The 21,622-nt window shown below is 37.7% G+C and overlaps 1 protein-coding gene across 1 annotated transcript in view; it reads right to left on the bottom strand.

The window, feature by feature from the left end:
- CABCOCO1 (ciliary associated calcium binding coiled-coil 1) overlaps positions 1-21,622 on the bottom strand; it is a 256,921-nt gene that overhangs the window by 40,372 nt on the left and 194,927 nt on the right. The window contains exons 8-13 of the mRNA XM_068950804.1: positions 18,023-18,187; positions 17,237-17,880; positions 15,155-15,798; positions 6,823-6,932; positions 3,872-4,041; positions 481-625 (exon numbers count right to left, since the gene is read on the bottom strand). Coding sequence (XP_068806905.1) covers positions 481-625; positions 3,872-4,041; positions 6,823-6,932; positions 15,155-15,349 — 620 coding nt within the window. The 5' untranslated portion in view covers positions 15,350-15,798; positions 17,237-17,880; positions 18,023-18,187. The remainder of the gene's footprint in view (positions 1-480; positions 626-3,871; positions 4,042-6,822; positions 6,933-15,154; positions 15,799-17,236; positions 17,881-18,022; positions 18,188-21,622) is intronic.

Here is a 21,622-nt window from a genome sequence, read left to right as displayed (position 1 = left end):
CTGTAAAGTGGCTAACCTTAAACCAGCTACAAAGTCCACTACAGCTGGCAAGGGTATGAAAATACTTACAGACATGACCTAAGATTTTGTTCAATTAGAATCTGTAAGTGGAATGTTTTAAAAGCAAATCAAGAGTATTCTCTACACATCACCATCTTCCCTTTCCCTTAAATCATCCAGGAAAAACAAAACAAAAAACAGAAAAAACCCAGAAAACCAGAAAAAAATCTCTTCAGCATAATCTTACATTGAGATAAACTTCCAGTCTAAGATTTTAGTTTCCTCAGCTTTGACATCTGAGGCCAGATCTTTATTGCTACTTGTGTATTCTCTTGTATTTTTCCTTTTCAAAGTTTGGTGTGTCCAGCATGTTGGTACAGAATGAACATGCCCAACTAAATAATTTTAACTAACTTTATCAGCAGACTTCCTACAGTGTTAAATTATTAGAATAAGAAATAGTCAATCCTAGGGAAATACCTGATATTCAAGTAATCAATGACTGCTTTGGCTTGCTCAACACTGAAGAAATTCAAGTCACCACTTCCTTCTGAATGAGTTCCTCCTATTCCAGCCATTGTTTTTCCAAGTTCTTTTATGTTATCACCTAACGTCATATGTTTGTCTGCAAAGTAATCCAGAATGAAAAGCAAGCATAAATCTGACAGTTTTTGTTCAGCACATTGTAATTATAAGACTACTTTAAGTTTAAGAAGTTACATTATGAGTCAATGCAGAAACTTAAAAGCAGCAGTCAAACATTTTTGCCTTTTGCCATTATTCTTATCCATAACATATGTTAACATTCTGTCACAAAATCACTGACGGAGCCTCGTAATGTAAGGATTGCAATGACAGATGCATATGATGCTACAGGTTGATTTTTTTTTACTTATTCAGAGGTAACCACAGGCAGAATAGCAGGTAAATTTGAGGTTTATAGCATGATTATCTTCAAAAAGAATCTACTGCTGTTTATGAATTGTAAAAGATCATGCTTCTGACCCTGTCCCTTGCAATGTAAGCCATTAACACAAGAACAGGCATTAAAAAGGGTAATCAACTTTTTTTTTTTTTTTAAAGTGCTTACAGTCGTAATTAAACTGAATTATGCTTAATATTCTGCATGCATCATCAAACAGTGGGAGATTTTTGCAATCCCAAAGTAGCTAATTAATTTATATCTCCATCCTGGAAATCAAAATCAAGTGCCTAACCATTTTGGAACTAAAATTTAAATTGTTTTCATAAACTCGCTTCACAAAGAGGAAAACATCATAGCATTTGCTGAACCTTCTGTTTAAAACAAGAAGCTTCATCTTTCTGATTTGTATTCAGCGTGTGCTATCAGTAGGACTATGGTGAAATTAGAAAAAAGAAAGTTAAGAACACGATTTACTCATTCTTTTTTTTAAGTGTCAAAAAACTAGAGAAGGAAATGGGGAAAATTAGAGTAGAAAAAGGGGAAATATCCACCAGTGGTGAAATAGATTTATTTTTCTTATTGCTTTAATTCTCTACTGATCTGCTCCTTGGTTCTTTGTACAGAAAACAATTTAAAAAACTTGCAAGATTCTGATCTTTATAGTTTTGTCCTTTAGTACAATCAAAACCCTGAAAATTTCACCTTTGTTTTTAGTAACAGAGGCAATACAATATAAATAACCACAATGGAAGAAGAAATACAGAGAATGTGGAGGAAAGAGAGGAGAAACGAAGGGAAATGAGAAAGAGTAATAGAACCAGAAATATCGCAAGCTAGTGGGGAAATAAATATAGAGAACAAGATCATGAGTAGCCACAAGACTCAGTCCCAGTTCCTTTCTCCAGCTAGTCCAAATTTTCTTTTTTCTCTGCCTAACTACTTTCAGTCCTGACTGCAACTCTCAGGAAGTCTGCCATAGCACTTCTGTGAGGTAGGGCAGGAGCACATTATCTTCAACGTATAGGTGGTGAATCAAATCACAGAAATAATTCATCCAGACTCCTTAGCTGTTACCCTGTTCCTGTTCCATTACCTGTTCCATTTTCTTCCCAAGAAATACTTGTCCAGGCACCAAAAATTCTTTTAGCTGTCCCTCTGTTTCTCTTCACCCAATCAACCACAGCCTCTAACTTTCTAAATCTCAATTTTCCTTTCTCCTTTACCAGGCTCAAATGAGCTTCTACTTCCCCTTCCTTGTCCAAATTTATTCTTCCTGTTCCATGCTATTGTTGCTATTACGTTCAAATCAGCTTACTTTTCCAGGTTGCTTGGGCCCAGTGTAGGGAAGGGAAAGGAAATGGTCAGTAAAATTATAGAAGACATTAGCTTTTTGCTGTTACTTGCAATGTTTGGTCTTGCTGCTTGAGAACAGTAATTACAAGGAAAGTCACCTCAGCCCTGGGCTACAGCATACCTTACAAGATGGATTATTTGGGAAATGCAGCTGTGAAAAAAATCTAGGAAATCTCTTGTAAGCATTTACAAACTGCATCTTCTTTCTCTAAAAGCCATGTATCCTAGCCAAATTTGATGGATTTTCACAGGACAGCAAAAAGCAAATTCACAACCCTTGCTTTACTTTAAAGCATAGGGGTATTAGAATTGTTAAAAAAAAACACATCAGGATCATTTCACATGCACAAAAGAATATTTTTTTTTCCCATTGCTTCTGTCTGGAAGCCCATTTAACTGTTTTAGTTGAAACTTATATGTAAAAATTAAGGTCAGGTAGACCCTGCCATGGAAAATTTCAGCTTAAAGAGTTAAAGTTTGGCAAAGCTTTATGCAACTAAGATCATGTTTCTGACAAATGTCAGTTAGCTTTAATAATCAGTTGTGCTACCGTCCTGTCTAGTACATAAGCATTACATATAGTCTAAAAAAACTGATTTCTGACATGCTTCCACCTTCTCCATTGTTGCACTAACATAGTTAGCACATACTTTTGCACTGGAGGCAAGAAGAACAACTGGAATTCCACTGATCATAAAGCACATACGAGTTCTGTCAAAATTCCAAGTCAAAAGGCCTTGAATTAAATCAGAAAAAAAAATATAACCTCTATTGAGAGTTTGATTTCAAACGTTCATCTTTCCTTTTTAATGGAACCACCAAGTCCTCTCATCCTTCCTCTAGGATGGACTTTTCTTGACATACTCACCTTCAAAGTGAATGTTAAGTAAGCATTGTGATCTCTGACAAGCGCTTCTGAGAGGATGCTGCCACAATTTTTACAGCTATTTCGTTCCCACTAGACCAAAGATATATACTTTCCAGCAAATTTCTTCAGAGCCACAGGAGCTACAGTCCTTTTATTTTTGTTTTTCATCTTTGGCAGTGATGCCAGTTTACTTCCTTCACCAATCCTTAGTTAACCTATATGTTTTGTGCCAGAAGTGCAGGATTTGGCATATAGAAAGCTGCCTAAGAGTTGACCTCTAAGGATAAAATAAATGTAATTCACTTGCTGTAATGCTACAGGATGTACTGAATGTCTCAAACAGCAGAGGAATTTGACCAAGGCTAGAGTGAGTCAGTCACAGACAGAGATGGCGTTGGAACTTAAGAGTTCCCTGCTCTCACTCTACTGTAATTATTATTTATTTTTACCACAGCCATGATAAGGTCTATTCAGGGCCTTGCCCTCTCGCACCATGTATTGTACAAAGAACAAGGAAAATTCTGCTAAACAGACTACATTCCCCTCTAACCAAAGTTTAATGTCAGTCAATAAGAATTATTATCAGGTACAAGTAATAGCATGCCAACATCCAAGAGGAAAATAAATAATTACAATTACTTGTAATTAAAAACCATCTCATTAAAACGACTGGAAGACATTCTTGCCTTCCACTTCAGATATTTTTATTTTGTAATTATACTTACCACTGAGGTTCTCCAACAGGAAATTTAACAGACCCATGAATCCTGTGAGCTGTGTAAGACTGAAGTTCATTTCTTTAGCCCACCAAAATCCCGAGGCATAATAATCTAGCAAAATAGCTTCCTTCAAAGATGTTTTTAATTGTTTAAAATTCAGGAATTCTTCCAGCTTTCTAACAAGAAATAGCAGATAAGAAAAATATTGAAATGAAAAAAAAAATTACAAATTCCGAAGATTAACTTAGCCTGCTTGCAATTATATGTATATATATTCCTGGAACTTAGCTACATCATTTTCTAGATATAAGAGTTCATGATTAAAGACAAACTGCCAGCTGGAAAAAATAAACACACACCTACAGCTTTTCAACAGGTGCTATTTAAATGTTAAAATACGATCAATGAATTGACAAAAATAAGAGAGATACAAAAATCAAAGAGAAATGCACTGAAAAAACGAGAGAAAAATCAGTATCGGTTCAAGGAGGGGGTTGTAGAACGAAATGTGACAATCAGTCCCATGACAATTCTTTCTCTCTCATTGATACGTGTTTACAGAATTAAAAAGTGATCTTGGTTCTGTTTAACATTTATTTTTCATGTACCCTCTGAAGAAAAATTTAACTTGAAAATTCATGCAAATACTACAATATAAAATTACTGAAACACCTAAATTATTTGGATGTTTAAATTCCACTTTCATAATGGTTTCAACTTTTAGGAGAGAGTTTCATCTTATTTTATTGGCACACACTGAAAAATTTTCAGTTACTCTAGCTTTAAAAAGCAATGATTAGAGAAAAATATATTCCCCTTAGGGAGACCATGCCGTTGCCAACATATTTACCTATGCTCTTTCCAAACATAGAACTAATCATGTATTTTATTATTGTATGAACTTTTCTACATGAAGAGACTATAGGGGATCAGGTCCAGGACTGCAGTTTGCAGTTCCTGCAATATAACTTCAGCTGTGTCTCAGGTAGTTAGATTTTGCATTAAATGGCTCCTTAACTATACCTGATGATAAGGGTGCCAGTTGTGGTCACAGTTTCTCCTCCCCTACAAAAGAGCTAAACTTTTTTTTCTGCTTCTCATTCCCTCCTAATAAAAAGCAATAATCTCAGACCCATTGACAGACAGTTGTCAGTTTTTTAGGATTTTCACCAAACCAAGAGAAATAGATCGCCAAACAAGATGAGGGATCTTTTTTTTTTTTTTTAATTACAGGCTCAATAGCTAACAAAATAAAAAGCATAACCCAATCAGTTATGTTTAAAACATGTATTCCTCTGTTCTGACAAATTTGTACAGCTGTACAATGCAAGACACTTAACTATGTACTGAAATAGAAATGGAATGTGGCCAACTGAACTTTCCACGGTTTGAAATAGTCCATATCCTCTCTTTCTGAAGCTTCTGCCAACTCTGTGCTTCCATAATCAGAACTTCTAAAGGATTTAGATTTTTCTGGTACTGCTAACAATGCCAGTACTCATCTTTTCAATATTCTGTAAGGCATGCCAGCGACTACTGTATCTATAAATGAGTGGGAAACGATGGGTGCTTTAGAATTCTTCGTTACTTTGATTGCTATTTCCCCCTTCATCAAAGGTGCTCGAGTGGTACAGAGATGAACAGCAGTATAAAACTTCAAGACTTATGGGAGCACAGGACATTAAAATTCTCTTACTGAATCAGATCATCTATTCTGGTTTTCTAACCCTAGCCACAGCCTTCAAACTGTTCTTGTGTATAAAAAAGATGTGCTGTGGTGAACTAACAAAATTTCATGGATCTAAAATGCTTATACTGCATAAAATACCCTGCAAACATCCTCTTTTCAGTCAGATGTAGTATATACTTTAAGATCCATTTGTGCAGAGTGTGTGTGTATGTATTGTAGTATATACTTTAAGATCCATTTGTGCAGAGTGTGTGTGTATGTATATATATTTTTATATATAAACACTGTATATACATAGACACACATATATAAATACATGTGTGATCAATTGAGACTAAGGAAAAAACATATGATCTTTCAATGTTTTCCTTTTTAATATTGATGAGAAAGTTTAACAGGAAATTGTGTCACTAAACAAATTTTAGACTTCAGTGAGCTCTATGCTTCTATCTCTGTTAGCGGGAGGCCTATCAAGGAAGAGGAAAGGGTAAGTGAAAAAAATTCTTTCACCTTTTTCTTATTTGATGTGGAGGAACTCCCTCTCCAGGCAAAGAACTTTTTTCTCAAAATAAAAACAAATAAGAGGAACAGAATATTTTTCAGGAATAGTATTTTAATTTCTCTTAAATATTTCATTTATTCTGAAGGACAGAGTGTTTGTTTTGGGGTTTTTTTTTTTTTTCCCCAAAAGCAGTTAAGAGGCTTTCAATTCACTAAGAATTTGCTAGTGGAGCAAATTTATTCAGCACTTCTGAAAGTCCCATTCTTAAAATATAAGTCTAGAGTTTTCATATTTAAGTGTCTCAGGCTGTATTCCTGGCCTCCTAAGCTTAACTATTACTACTATTACTTGCAATAACAAGACAGTGTTGCTAAAGGAAAGACAACATGGGCTCACCTCACAGATCCTGGGCTGCCTCTTTTTTCCCCCCAGTGCACCATAATGGCTACCTACTAATACCTCCTTTAAAGATCCCTGCCTGAAATTTTAAAAACTTTCTGATTTTTTAGTCTTACATGTTACAGTACAGATTTTTACAAATATTAAATGTTTTAGCAAGATCCTGAGCTAAAAGCATTTCTTCAAGAAATCCTATCTTTCATTAAATTTTTTAAATCATGAGTGATTCAACTGACAATCAGCTAAGGACCACCATCAAAACCATCATAATAGAAATCTAAAAATGCTCTACAATTTTTATTTTACTATTATTTCTAATTAGTTCTAATTAGTTTTAGTTCTAGCACTATTATCATTGTCACTTACTTTTGAACTCCTTCTATATTTTCTTCTGACAAAGCACTAATCTGGGAAAGAGAAAGAAATGTCCACCGAATAATCTTTCCATCTGTGGTATCCTGATCTTGGTCTTCTTCCTACACACAGACGCATACAAATATAATTGTAAATGTTTTATTTTATTATATCAGTAACTTACCTAAACAACATTTTGATTTCTAGGATATACAGAAGGAATTCACTCAACAAATACAAAGAATGGAACGCAACTATGATTAAATGGCAGTAACACATTACTCTAACATATTTTTGTCTAGAGAAAAGCAAGGGAGATACATGGAAAATAGTATTTTTCTCTTAAATTCATGTAGGAATATAGTGACATACTACGTGCAGCACAAGATTAAATACATTTGTAAATAAAAAGAATAAAAATATAAAGCTGCAGAAAATCCACGAACCTGGATTTGACCAACATGATGCTAGACTGCACCATAACTAAATTTTAAAATCATTTTCTGCTTAAGATATTATGAGTACACATATACAATACCATACTATTTGCTTTCCACCCTGGACTTCTTGATCACATTTTGTAAATTTGATGTTTACACTTACTTTTTTCCCTAAACTTTCCCTAAACAAAGAAAGTCCAAGTTGTTTGCCACAATACAATGATACACAGGTAAGGCAATCATCTTACTAAATAAAATGTGATTAAATGTTCTCATTTTTTGTGTGTCATAGACCAAACACATGTAGTGAAACACTTGACCATGGGCTCCAGCAAGAAATCTATGAAAGAAATAAAACAGTAGATAAATAAATGTTTTATAGAGTTTTTCAATATATTTTTATAGAATTTTATAGAATATTTAGGCAACGAAGCAAGACATCAAAGCACGTTATAAGATCATCATCTGTAAAGGCACTCAATAATCACTACACTGTTAAAATGATGTGCTGCTGATAATGGTTATCAGTAGTTAGTTTAGATGAACCAAATACATTCAAGGTGCCATCCCATGGAAAGTCAAACAATGTATAGCACCATTTTAGCAACTCTTGAGTCTGCCTGCAAGTTTCAAGGTATTATATAAAAGGGAAACAACTCAAAAGCATTACAAAGTTTTAAGAAGGAATTGACATGAATTTTGACCAAATCCTTGTATCCATGTCGGGACATTACAGCCCAGATGTGTGGACTACTAGATGAATGAAAAACTGGCTGGGTCACCAGGCTCAAAGGATAGATCCCCTGATAAAGCCCTGGGGTTAGTAGCTAATGGTTGGTACTCTACTTGGAGGCTGGATACAAGGCAAGTTCCTCAGGGGTTTACCATGGGATCTAGCCTGTTTAATACCTTTATTCTGGACTGGAGGAGATGGAACATGCCCTTGTCAAGCTTGAAGACAATACCAAAATAGAGGGTGCAATGAACATCCTCGAGGGCACAGGTGCCATGTAGAGTTACTCAAATAGGCTGGAGGAATGGGACAACAGGAACCTCATAAAATTCAACAATTCCCGTAAAGGATCTGAGGGTACTGGTAGAGAGAAGGCTAAACATGAGCCAGCAGTGCGTCTGGGCAGCAGCAGAGGCTAATAGCGTCCTGAACCATATCAGTGGGAGCGCAGCCAGTAGATCTAGGGAAGAGACTATCCCCCTTCACCGACACTTGTTAGACCACATGAAGACATGTGCTGTGTCCACATAGGCCCCAGTACAGAAAAGATCACAGAACAGTTGAGGTTGGAAGGGACCTCTGGAGATCATCTAGCCCAACCACCCCTCCAGCCCTGGGCTCAGGAAGGGTCACCTAGAACATGTTGCCCAGGATTGTGGCCAGATGGCTTTTGAGTATCTCCAGGGAAGGCGACTCCACAACCTCTCTGGGCAACGTGCACCAGTGCTCAGTCACCCTCACAGGAAAGAAGTTTTTCCTCATGTTCAGACAGAACTGCCTGGATTTCAGTTTGTGCCCAGTGCCTCTTGTCCTATCGCTGGGCACCACTGAGAAGAGTCTAGGCCCATCCTCTTGATGCTTTCCCTTCAGATACTTATACACATTGATCAGATCCCTCCTGAGTCCTGTCTTTTCCAGGCTGAACAGTCTCAGCTCCCTCAGCCTTCCCTCATAGGAGAGATGCTCCAGTCCCTTCATCGTCTTTGTAGCCCTTCACTGCACTCGCTGCAGTAGTTTCTTGTCTCTCTTGTACTGGGGAGCCCAGAACTGGGCACAGTACTGCAGGTGAGGCCTCACCAGGGCTGAGTAGAGGGGGAAGATCACGTCCCTTGACCTGCTGGCAACTGTCTTCCTAATGCAGCCCAGGATACCATTGGCCTTCTTGGCCATAAGTGCACACTGCTGAAAACTGTCCCTTAGCAGGTGTGTTTTTGCATTCGTGGGTCAAGAAAAATTATTTCATGGCCAAGTTGGTACAGCAAGACGAAGCGTGCAGAATAATGTTTTTAGCTCAGCTACAGAGAGAAGTGGAAGATTTCCTTATGCGAGCTAAGTTTTGAGACTGACTACTACTGTTCTGGACTGATAATCAACTAACTCTAGTATTGGTCAAGGAGAGAGCAGAGCCCCCAAATAAAGCTACACTGCTCCCCCTGCTGCTGCCAAACTGCCAGAAGATACACTTAGACTTTTTGGGGTCAGCTGAATTGTAACACTGGAAGCTGATGAAACAGGACCAACAGTAACAAAGAACATTGGATTTAGTGGACAGACTAATTTTTTCTTTACTAAGCACAGGCATACTTTCACATGTACTTTAATATGAAAAATTATTGTTCCTAACTGTAAAGAAGTCAATCTCAGATACAGTGTCTCATCAGAACAAAAGGAATGAAATAAATGAAGGCAAAGAAGGCTTCCTTCGGAGTTAGTGGCATGATATTAGCTTGCTTTTGGTTTTAATAGCAATAATTCATGCAGCATGAAAAGAAATACTCCTACAACAGTAATATTAATATAACTCAAGCTGCGTGCCCCAGTTAGAAAAATAAACAAGTAGCTCAGTGTGCTAACATTATGCAGTTATTGAAAGACAGTTTTGATTAATGAGTAAAATATGAATGCTTTCCTGAAAAGACCAGTCGTGTTACAAATTCATTGAACAAAGGATTATTTAGAAGCAGCGAAAGCCAAAATTAAAAGAATATTATTGATGTTATTCATGTTTCAGAAATTGAGTTAATTTATTTATTATTATTTCTTTCAATTTCAATTATTTCTTTCTCTCAGAATGTCCAATACACAGGCTACTTTATGATGTCTTTTTACACCATTATATAAATAGTATATTACTCGTCAGCCAGTCAACATCTTACTGACCCTAGTTCGTAAGGCATACACTAACATTATACAGAGATCATCCCGAATGGACTTCATCAGCATAGCATGAGGAATTTAGCAATGTATCAGGAAGAAAAACACAAGAAAGTTCAAGGCATAATGTTTTTGTTCTTATCACGCTTTCTTCTGGCTTTTCTTCTGTTGCTTACAAGCCAGATGTGGGTGCAGAAGAGGCAAAGGGCCTGGAAGGCTGAGCAAAAACCAAGTCCATCCCCTAAGCACACTCCTAAACCCCCAACAACTATACTCCTCCTCCAGCCCAGACCACAGTGGTAGTGCTGTAAAGCAAAGGTGCATGAAAAATCTTTTTTTCTGCCAATTACTATGTCTTTTGCTCTAAGGAACAGGTTACTAGGCAAAAAGTTGAACATTCCGGAAAGCTATTTTTTACCTGAACTCCTAAGAATCCATACAAACTAATTCTTCATTAGTTTGTAATCTATTCAAACTAATTGTTTCTTCAAAGGTATCAGGCAAAGTTATTATGCAAGAAAAAGCTTCTCAAAACAGGTATTTTCTCCTGCCTCCAGTATGCACCTGGCTAACTATTGTCTGAAGCTTCCTAACCTACATGATATCAACTCAACATGCTGGCACTAAAGCTCATCTTGTTCTCTGAATTACAAATAGCAACAAGGACTTCCTCAAAAATGTGCTAAAGTCTCAGCATAATAACGCAATTGTATTATACCAATATATAAGCCATATAAGATTACATGAACTTATTTAAAATAACTGCAGGTACCTTTCACACAGTCACCTATAACTTCTTTCAACACATTTAAAGATCCTTTGGTATTGAAAATATATTCTTTAACACAAACTAAAGTTTTCAGTTTAAACTTCAAAGATACTCAAGCTACTGTAACTAAATACTGCAGATAACGCTCTGTAATTTGGAAATTGCATTGGAAATTTGGAAATTGCATCTCAAAATCCAAGATGTCAAGGATTCACAGGTCAGGGTAAAAGCTTAATTCGGAACACCTTTTCATCACCTAGTGTCTGTAGCTATAGTCACTGCAGCAACACAGTGTCCCGACATACCACTGTTTTTTGTTAATGTTCATAATAAGGAGGGTTTTGTGGCATCACTGCCCACTATCAGTGCAGATATCAAATAATAAGAAATATGTGAGAGAAAATACATTATTTAGAACATTAATTTTTAAAACTATCGTTTTTTTAATTTAAAGAAGTAGTGTACCTCCACAAATCATTTGAAAGATTCCATATTGGTGGAAAGTTTCTGTTCAGGCAGGAAAAAGGAAACAAAACGCTTGTAATTATTTTGATTATATACTGTTTTGTCTGTCTTTTGATTGCTGTCTTTAACCAGTACCAAAAATTCAGAGTGCCTGTATTTCTGTTAAGAAAATTATTTTATAAACATGTTCCAATGATGTCAAAGAATTTACCTTTCATTTTACTGTTAATAGCAGTGACTGACTAACTGACTAAGGCAGTCCAAGGTGATTTAGTCTGGTAACACTACCTTCACTGTGTTGAAGTAAAAAAAAAAAAAAAAAAAAGGAGAGAAGCCTCTCCTTTCTTCTGATATAGACTGTCAGCAACAGACTTAACCTATTTAAATATATAGACTACTACTACAGAATTATCTATTGTTTCACATTTTATTTTCCTTTAAATAATTTGTAGCTGTCCTGAATGTATAACATGTTTCTAGCTGTTCAATGTATCAATCCAAAAGCTTTGGGCACCAACAGCATCAAATCACACTATCAAATCAATATGCTAAACCAAAAGAACAATCTTCCTTTAATCTCTCAGCCAGTGTCTACAAATCACTACGAAATAATTTTAACATAAAAGTGATATCATTAAATAGAAAAAAGCTTTGAGTTCTAAGGAGGATTGAGTAGAAGAGGAAGGACCTCAAAAAAAAAAAAAAAAAACCACACACACACACCAAAACTAACCAAACAAAATCAACTACAACAACAACACCACCCCAGAAGTCATCACTGGCTGGAAAACATCCCGCTAGCTGCAATATTGGCACAGGCCTTCTCCAGAGTGGCACAACCTTGAAACATGTCAATGGAAATTAGTACCAATGTTCTTGAAGGAGAATAAGCTTGCTCTACGGGATGAGACCTCTGCTTTGGTTAAAGATATTACTTATTTTCCATTTGTCCGAAACTACAACAACATGCTTGACAAAATCATAAGTGTCCTTCAAAACATTCACGCAGGAATAACATACCAGTCATCGCAATTTATATCAAATACCTGAAGCGTAAAGAACCTGAGATCCTTCTGTCCTAACTCCATCAGAGAAATTAGGCTGGACTAAACTCTCTGCTGCCACAGCCAGACTGTTTCCAGCACTTGAGCACGTTCATTTAAAGCTAGCTCAGCTCCTGTTCTCTGACTGATACCGCAAGACTGCAGTACGGACGTTTCCCAGAAACAGTCGCAAATCAATTACAGCTTTTATCAAAATGGGAATGAAAAGCATGTTAACACAGGCTGTTATTTGTATTATTATATGCATTTTGTTATTAAGCTAACTGAGAAATGCCTCAGCATAAGCAGAAAATCTAGAAGCTGTTTACCTAAACAGTTAAGACAGAAGGAGAAACGCATTCACTGTTCCTGTTTGTTTAGAAAAGGCCCGCTTGTCCACTCCCACAGTGGGAAGTTAAAATCCATTGGTGCTATTTTTAGTCATATTTCCCTTGCTGTCAAATAAATAAGGAAATAAACAAAAATAGTAATACTAATTTCAATTACATTCAAAAGAGAAATGAGCAGATACCTGTCCAGAAGGGGAACTTTCAGAAGACAACTGTAAACAGAAGCTGATAGTATCTTTTTAATAAAAAATATACTTCCAAAAATTCATACAACCCAAGTGTCAAGATTTATGGATGACTAAATATATTGTGAAATTGAGCTTTACTAATATGAATATTTTCACAGATGCAAACTACTTATTCAAAAAAGAGTATCTAAAAATAAAGCAGGAACAAACCTCAGCTGTTGATACTGCCTTGCTAAGATTAAGATTCAGATTTTGTAATATGCTTTCTGCTGAAAGTAATGCATTTCTGCATATTTGTTACAAGTCTGAACAATTATATAAGTGTTCAATTTAATCAAAAAGAATTGTCATAATATCTAACAGGTAACAGCAACAAAAATTATGACAGAACAGACTGTTCGCTATGACTTACCTATAGAACATGCAGAGTTAGATTCAGACAAAACCAGAGACTACATATTTTAATTTAAAAAAAAAAAAGCACAATTCCACAAAGTTTACAACAAAAATAAATCATAAGGGAACAGCAGAAAATACCACAGAGTTAACCTAGCATATATAAAACAAACTTCAGTACATAAGGAACAGAAAATACATGAAAAAAGGTTCACTACATTCTTATAAAGATTTCTTTTATAAAGCCATGAAGTAATAAAGACAAAAAATTCAGTAGTACATTTCAAATGGATGTAGAACATATTTTTGACAGCTTGTCCCTTCCCATACAGCACACCTTGCATCCTTCTACTACGATTTGACTGACTGCTTTACTCCATTGTTATGCTGTTCCCAACAGCCAAAATATTTACAGAAAACACTAACAGAGAAGAGCACTGTGGAAAATACACACTTTTTTTTTTGTAAATAAATCATTTAGAATATGTAATAATACGTCCTACATGGAAGAGGATTGATTTCAGTGAGAACTAGTTAAGGGAACCTACACATAACGATTTTGTACCAACAATCACTACACTATCTTTGCATCAACAGATACAAACACCTTCCATCAGCTGAAAGGGATTAATCACTACGAAGATGGTCACAGTAAAAACTGCACAAACTTCTCTGACCTCTAAGACAACAAACCAGTTTGACCTGAAAAAAATTATCTTGTGCTAGCTACAACTTTATAGATAAAATTCTGAGGTTAAGCAAGACCTCATATATTCTTAGGAGGAATAACCTGTGCTCTTTAACTCTTCCTAGAATGCAATGCGAGATGGGTTGCCTGGCTCTGTCATGCCAGTCAAATCAAAAACTAATGTAAAAAAAAGGGGAAAAAAGGAGGGGGCCAAAGACAACAAAAAAAAGCAAGTATTAGGGAGAATGATGGGAATTTGTAAAATACTCGAGAATACTCTGGCTACCTAAAGCAATGAAAAGTGAAAAATAAAATTGCGATGTTGCTGGAAACAAGATGTGAGCTTGCTTCCATTCTCTCCAGGCTCTTTAAAGGTAAATCATATCTGTTTCCACACACATTCAAATTAAGAGATTCCTTACACCACAAATGAGTCAAGAAATAGCTTTACACATTTAAAAAAAAAAAAAAGGTACGAATGTCAGAAGACATTTTTGGTATGAAAACACCTACAACTAAAGATTAAAAACAGAACGGAAAATTGCAGAAGAACAGTGAAGAATTTATCATCTATTTTGCGAAAAAAAATAAGTACTGAAAGCCAAGAAGTGAGTCGCTGTCTGACGGGGAGCATCCCCAGGCACCCGGCGCCACGGTTGCTCCACGCAAAGGAGCCCCGCGCCCGCTGGGCCGCCCTCGGCCAGCAGCTGGCTCCCAGACTCGGCCTGGGGCTGGCGGAGGGCGCGAGAGCCGAGGTAGAAACCTCCACTGATTTTTGACACGGGAACTACCCCCGCTGAGGCTTGCGGCTTTCCTTCTCTTAAACTCGCTTTGTCATAAAGAAGATCCAAGTGCACACACATGTGCTGTTTTCCGTTGATCCTTGATAATTTTTAACACGCGCTCCTTTCTTTTCACCTTTTCTGAAGCTTAACGAAGGCCCTTCAGGAAACGGTCTGTCCAGAGGTTCCTGGACGAGAGGAGCGGACGCTGCTGACCTTCCCTTGGCTCCCAAGGTGGCAACACCCCCTCAGAGGTCCCCGCGGGCGGCCCCGGCCCCCCGGGATGAGCCTAAAGGAGGTAAAACAGACGAGGGGCGACCAAAGGCCCCTGGCTACCTGCTCCTCCTGCTCCTGCTCCGGCCCCTCGCTCTCCTCGACGGCCGCCATGTTGGCCAAAGCCGGCGTCTCCCCGTCGCCTAGGGAACGGGGGCGGAGCCAGAGGCGGTGGGGCGGGGCCATGCCTCCGCGCCCGTTCCGCCGCGGCGCGCACGCCTCTCTCGCCGCAGCGGCCGGCAGCCGCGGGAAACGCATCCTGCAGCGGCCCGAGCACCGTGGTCGGTTTCCTGAGAGGCTGTGCGGCAGTTAAATATCCGAATATATTCTGAGCGCGTCAGCACCAATTGCTGCAGGCCAGGGGTCCGCTGGCGTACATCAGCGCGTCTCTCCCGGGGCCAGCGGAGGGATACAGGCTTACTTCAGCTAAGGAGCTGGACTCACGTGTTCATATTTGATTTACAATTTAGGAATAATTTACAAACTACAAAAGCGGGAGAAGACTTAGAGATGGAACTGGTTTTTTTTGATTAAGACATACATAGGGAGGGAAAATGTTCAGGATACGCTGATATTCCTTGGATTCCCTCTTTCCCCTTTACTTGAACACTAATAAACTGGAAGCAAGACTGAAGCATTTTTTCTGTCAGTTTTGCGTTGCATGCAGATTCATGGGGCAGCACCAATTCCGAGTGACAGCACTTAACCTGCAAGACAAAATAAAATGCAAACAGTTGGCGGGAGAACATTGATAAGAATAAACAAAAAGCTAACCGATTCTGCAAAGGTTATTCATGTGCTGAGGGCGCTGGTATGACAACACAATTTCACTGCAGTGCCCCCACATAAAGAACAGACGTCCTGGGATTTCTGCTGCTGCTTCAAGGTCTGCTACTGCTTCTGAGCAGTTTGCTACTTTCTGAAGGTTGTCAGCATCAGTTCCTTAAAATGCACAAAACACTGAGTACAGTCCCTGGGTCGGAGCTGGGTCACAAGAAACTAGAACCTGTCCACTACCCACTACAGTTCTGATTTATAGTTTGAAAATCAGCATGTACCTAACTCCTCGTCCTGCTCACTCTGACCTTCTCCGACAGGCGCACACCGATCAGGCGTCCAAAACGTGTCAGAAATCTGTTTGAATGGGGTTGAGAGAGCTGGATCCTGCAGTGTTTTGTAGAATTATTCATAGCATTTTAAAGTATTGCTTAGCTCTGTGTAGAGCCCACACTGTGAATTCCTACAATTTGTGCAATGCTCTGTAGCTGACAACAGTACAGACGCAGTTACTTTCTCTTTTACAGCGTGTATAAATCTAACCAAATAAGAACATTAGTCATAAATTGCAAACACTGCACATAGTAAGGTGTAAAACCTGGGGAATTAAATGTAATGCTTGGAAGCAATTGTTTACATCAATTCTGATAAAGTAGTAGGTAACAGGTAGATTTCGGACTTAAGCCTACATTCCTCTGGCACTGGCAATGCCCACTGATTTCCATGAACATTTTCAGGGTAAAAGATATGGAAGCTCAAAACCCTTAAAGGGAACTAATTCCATTTCTCTTATTTAATATTAAAGAACACAGCCCTCAACTGATTCTTTCTTATGCAAAACCTGCACTGAGCTAAAGACTGAAGCTCTGCCCATGTGCTCACTTATTTTTCAATGTAAATATTTAGATAGTATCAAAAAGGTTAGATATAAAAAAGATAAATATTCAAAAGCAGCATTAAGCTTCTTCAAATTTTACATGGATCCTTCATGTTTGCAAAGCCAATGTTTATATGCACAAATGAGTATTTTAAAAGGCTCATTTTTATTAATGAACTTGCTCCTTCAAGCGTGGGAGTTCTAAGTACAACAGAAATGGAACCAAGTAGCAGTCTTAAAAGTCTTATCTAGTCCTTTCCTGTCATAAGTTACCATTTTAGATTTTCTACAATTGCTAGTGGTCACCAACACTCCAGGTCAAAGGAAAAGAAAAGCTTCTGCTCCTTCTTTTCCCTACAGTGATGTAGCTGTATTAGAGGCAAAGGTTCCTCAAAAGTGTCTGTTCTAGCACGTGTAATTTAAACAGTCCATATTTGAAAACCTGGTCCTCATTTCCACAGTGTTACACCATAAACTGCTTTTCTACTTACCTGAGAAGTGATCAGAGTTCAGGTTTCTGAGTTTGTTTTGCCACGGCTGGTATTACCTAGGACATGAGTATCTCAGAGGGAACATTCTTCTCTTCTTTCTTCCTTCCTTCTTTGATTAAACGTCTTCACCTACTAGTGCCTGGGCCACTTCTAACCTATTAAAGCTAACCAAGTGGCCCACTTACAGTCAGCACTGACAGGGGCTCAGTGAGCAGTTGGTTGCTCTCCTAAATTTTCATTAGGTCCTCATTTTTAATTTTGCTAATGATGCAGTGAAGCAGTATGAACACAACAATTCCAAACTGCTCCCTATGCGCGTCTCTCCCAGCATTGTAAACTACTTTGTTGTCTTCCTAGAAATACTTTCTTCGTGCTCCCTTTATCGCTTCTTATGCGAAGGGAGGCAGGCTCACCGACACCACAGGAGTCTGTGTTGGAAAGGGAAAAGAAGTCACAGCCGAACATGAAGCATTACAGGGCTTTGTTGGTGTAGGCCACCTGTCGTTGGAACAACGGTAGCAGCTACAAGAGGACTGCAAAATATTCCACCAAGTTCTCCAAAGTTTTAATAACCAGGGTGACTCCATCTGATTCTGTTACCACTTTGCAGAGGTCCTTGCATTGCAGTGATAGATGAAGTCTACCTAGAATTTAGGAAAAGGAATGAGTTTTCGGAAGCCTTATTTTAAAATACCAGATATTTGTAAACTCCAAGTCTATCCGCACATCCTCGTATTGATAGAGATCTTAACAAAAACATTCCATTACAAACATGTTTCCATTCACCTTTAGTTAAGCATCACCAAACATGGTAATTATATGTAGGCAAATTCAGGATGAAAAGCAGATGGAAATTCCTAGCGGAGCCTTGCTTGTTACAACAACATCAGATGGACACATAGATCTCCTGACAGCCAACCCTCATGACAACAAATTGTTTAAATTCTTGCCCTGTGGGACAAGGAACAAAAAAAAAAACATGGGTGTGTACAGAGAACTTGCATACAATATCTGGATCTCATCCCCTTAATAACAAATTGATCCTTTGTGACAACGGCAATATATTAGCATTACACGGCTCTTAACAACAAGTCTTGCGTTACTGTACATAGGTGCATCAACATAGCAATTAATCATCTCCTGGCTCCTTTAAAACGTTCATCATAGATACTCTATCCGGGGAACAGTATTCCCTCTAGGTAACGTTCTGTTTAACATACCGTCTTCAGAAACAAAATTCAGTGCATGATTACATACTAGAAAAAGAAACACGCAAATCCAGGTTGTCAGAGAAACCTGTTTTTAGAACAAAGCCAAAGATAATTCTGCCCTTTCTCAGGCAATACGAATTAAAATAAGATTCAACTACACGATCTGCTAACTAACTGCTTCAGTGCATCAGAAGCTGAATAGACAGAACCCTGAGCTGCTTAGGGGGACATACTGCCTCTCTGGGTTCACCATTCTTCAACAGGCTCTAGTTGAGAATTCCTCCATTTCTGTTTAATTAACACAATAGGTAGAATATCCATTTGACTTGACAGTATTTTGCGAGAGTAGTAACTTTGGTACCCGGCTCAGTAATAAGAAAGTACAAGTTAAATTTAGCAAATCATAAATTTTCAGCTATTCAAAACACAGAATACAGAGAAATGAAAAAGGTAAAACATGTACTATATCAATGATTCCATTACCCTGTCCCTGCAAAGAGTGGTGGCTCACTGGAGGTAAAAGCAAGTATTAGATTGATTCTATTCTTGATCTTGGCCAAAAGATTGCAGTATCTGGTGCCAAGAAATTGATCTTAGATTCACAGAAATCCTAGAAATTAGATAGAAAAGACTTAAAAAAAAAATATATATATATATATATATAAATATATATCCATTTCCAGGGGACCTGTACTTTTTCCTGCCAACAGGAACGTCAAGAAGAAATATGAATTTATTTAACCCAATAGTTCAAGTCAGTCCCTTACTATGTATTACATTGTAGAAGTAACCTAAATGTGCATATAACATTGCAGTATGCTATTAATATGAACTAAGAAAGCTTAGGACATTCTTCCCTCTGAATACCTTTTTGTTCAAGAACCTAAACTGGTGTATAAGACAAAGCAAGATGGGTAATTTCGATGGTAGCTATTTCCTAGGTCACCAATTGCTAACAGCAAAACAAAACCCTTTTAGATTAAATGACTCCTCACACTCAGCATTGAGATAAGACTATTCCATAAGGAATATCCCAAAATAAACAATCAGGTATATTATATGGAAAGCTGAGAAATAAAAGTTGTAAACTACAAATTTTTATATATTCTTTTTTCAATATATGTTTTTATCTGAGCTCCCCTTCTCCTGCATTTCTTTTTTTTAAGGTACAAACTACCATTAATTTTGAGAAGTTTGTGTGAATTAGAATATTAAACTCCATGCAAAAGACCAGACATTTGTCTTTTGGGTAAACCATCTTAAAATTTCATTTTATTAGTCAAAACTTCACTTTTCAGTTAGAACTATTGTTTCATTCTGTTGGAAGACTAAGAAGATAGAAATGCGGTACTGTAAAAGCCTGAAACGATTATTATATCTTAAGAACATAGCAAAGCTTGCAAAAAAAATATAAATTCACTGATTCCATTGTCCTTGCCCTTTTGCCCCCAAAAGGGAACATCACTTCTTTCAGAGATTTCATATTTTACTTCTTTCATGTCTTTGTTGAAAAGCTCTATTGATTTTGGCCACCTTCTCCATATGATGTTAACCAGCTTTTAGAATAACGTATAACAATTTAGGGCACTAAATGTAAAAATACCTCCAGCTGAAATTACAGGGGGATTTTCAATAGGGAGACTACAATTACCCAAGGCACAAGTTGGCTTGTATACTGCAGCTTATGAACCCATCTTTTGGAAAAAAAAAATGCCATGTGACTTTTATGCCAGCCTAGATCTGTGTGCAAGCTTTAAGCATCTCACTGTTTCCACTAAATCGACTGTATTTTCTTTTTGTACGTTTGTGAGCAGTTTGCTTGTTCGCCTACAAACAGCTTCCAAGGCAACTCAATATTTTCTTGCGTATTTAATATGGACTGGTAAGCCTGAATTACTGGGATACTTCAGAATGTTTAAGTGATATCTTGGAGTTAGACCACAACCATAGCAACAATATGGAGCTGGATGGCAAGCATATCCTCATTTTACAGAGTGGGGTCTAGTCAAGAGAGCGTGAAATTTGTCTCTGCCGTCTAGCAGAAGTCCTAAGTATTCTGGTTGCTAGAAGCAAGGAATAAATTTGGGGAAGGAAGATGGCACGTGTCTTCTCCTGGATTACTTGGAATTACCAAGTGCAAACCCCAACTAGTGGGTGAGCACGCTCAGAAAGAAAGAATGCAAGTCTGCTTTCCCATGTCCACATAGTCTCCTTAGCTATCTAAACATAAAGGTTATTCTGTGATCCAAATAAGGCAATATGGTTAAAATTATGATGAAGCTGTTTGTTATTGCCCTTCCCCTTTCTTCCCTGACTCATTTGAGGTTATTGACTCATCTTGGCAGAGTACATTAAAATAAAAGGGTTTATAACTCAGTAATCAGTCCTGGGAGCACTTTCCTCCTTGGATTCTGAATTTGAAATATCTGCTGTGCAAGCAGATGTTTATAGAGAGCTGCAAGGAGGAGTTAATGTCCATATTCACTCCAAAAAGATTATGCAGTTGCATGTAAAAAATGAATTTGGAGAGCTCTAGAGAGCTTAAGTATATTACTCCTAGTAAAAATAAAACTCATTGAGCAGTGGACCTCAGGCCAGCACATATATTTGCACTAAAAATATTCTTTTAACTGGGTACCAACTCTGCCTGTGATGTCATTAGGAACATTCAAAGATTTATTCTAAAACGGGGGTCAAATGCTTCCATAAGATCTTTTTTAAGGTAATTTAGTGATTTAGTTAAGGCAGGATCTAAAATGAACCTCTCTGACTGAATGAAAATCTAACCACTCTAACTCGTTTCTTAAGTTCTTCACAATCTTGGAACTCAAAACTCAAAAGACGACAGGGATGCCACACAGCTCACTTTGACCAGTATTTCCCTGAGTTTGAGCACCCAGACCTGCTCTGTTGATGCTTATGACAGTAGAGCTGCAAAGAACAATGGCATATTTTGGTCCCTAGTGAGTAGAGTTAGAGTTATCCAAATGCTTTATCTTATGCTAAAACAGTTCATAGGAGATTTAGAAGTAGAATGCAAGCCAACGTACACTGCCTAGGAATGTTCTTTGAACGTGGTCTTATGCTCTTCTTATTTACTTGAAGAGCAACATGAAGGAAGATAATACAAGTTAATGGAGTTTCATTATTATAAACCAATGGAAGCGAATCATCC

Source organism: Struthio camelus, chromosome 7, assembly GCF_040807025.1.
Source record: "Struthio camelus isolate bStrCam1 chromosome 7, bStrCam1.hap1, whole genome shotgun sequence".
Taxonomy (NCBI): Eukaryota; Metazoa; Chordata; class Aves; order Struthioniformes; family Struthionidae; genus Struthio; species Struthio camelus.
Note: the sequence above shows the minus strand (reverse complement) of the source record. Positions and strands in the feature narration are given on the sequence as shown.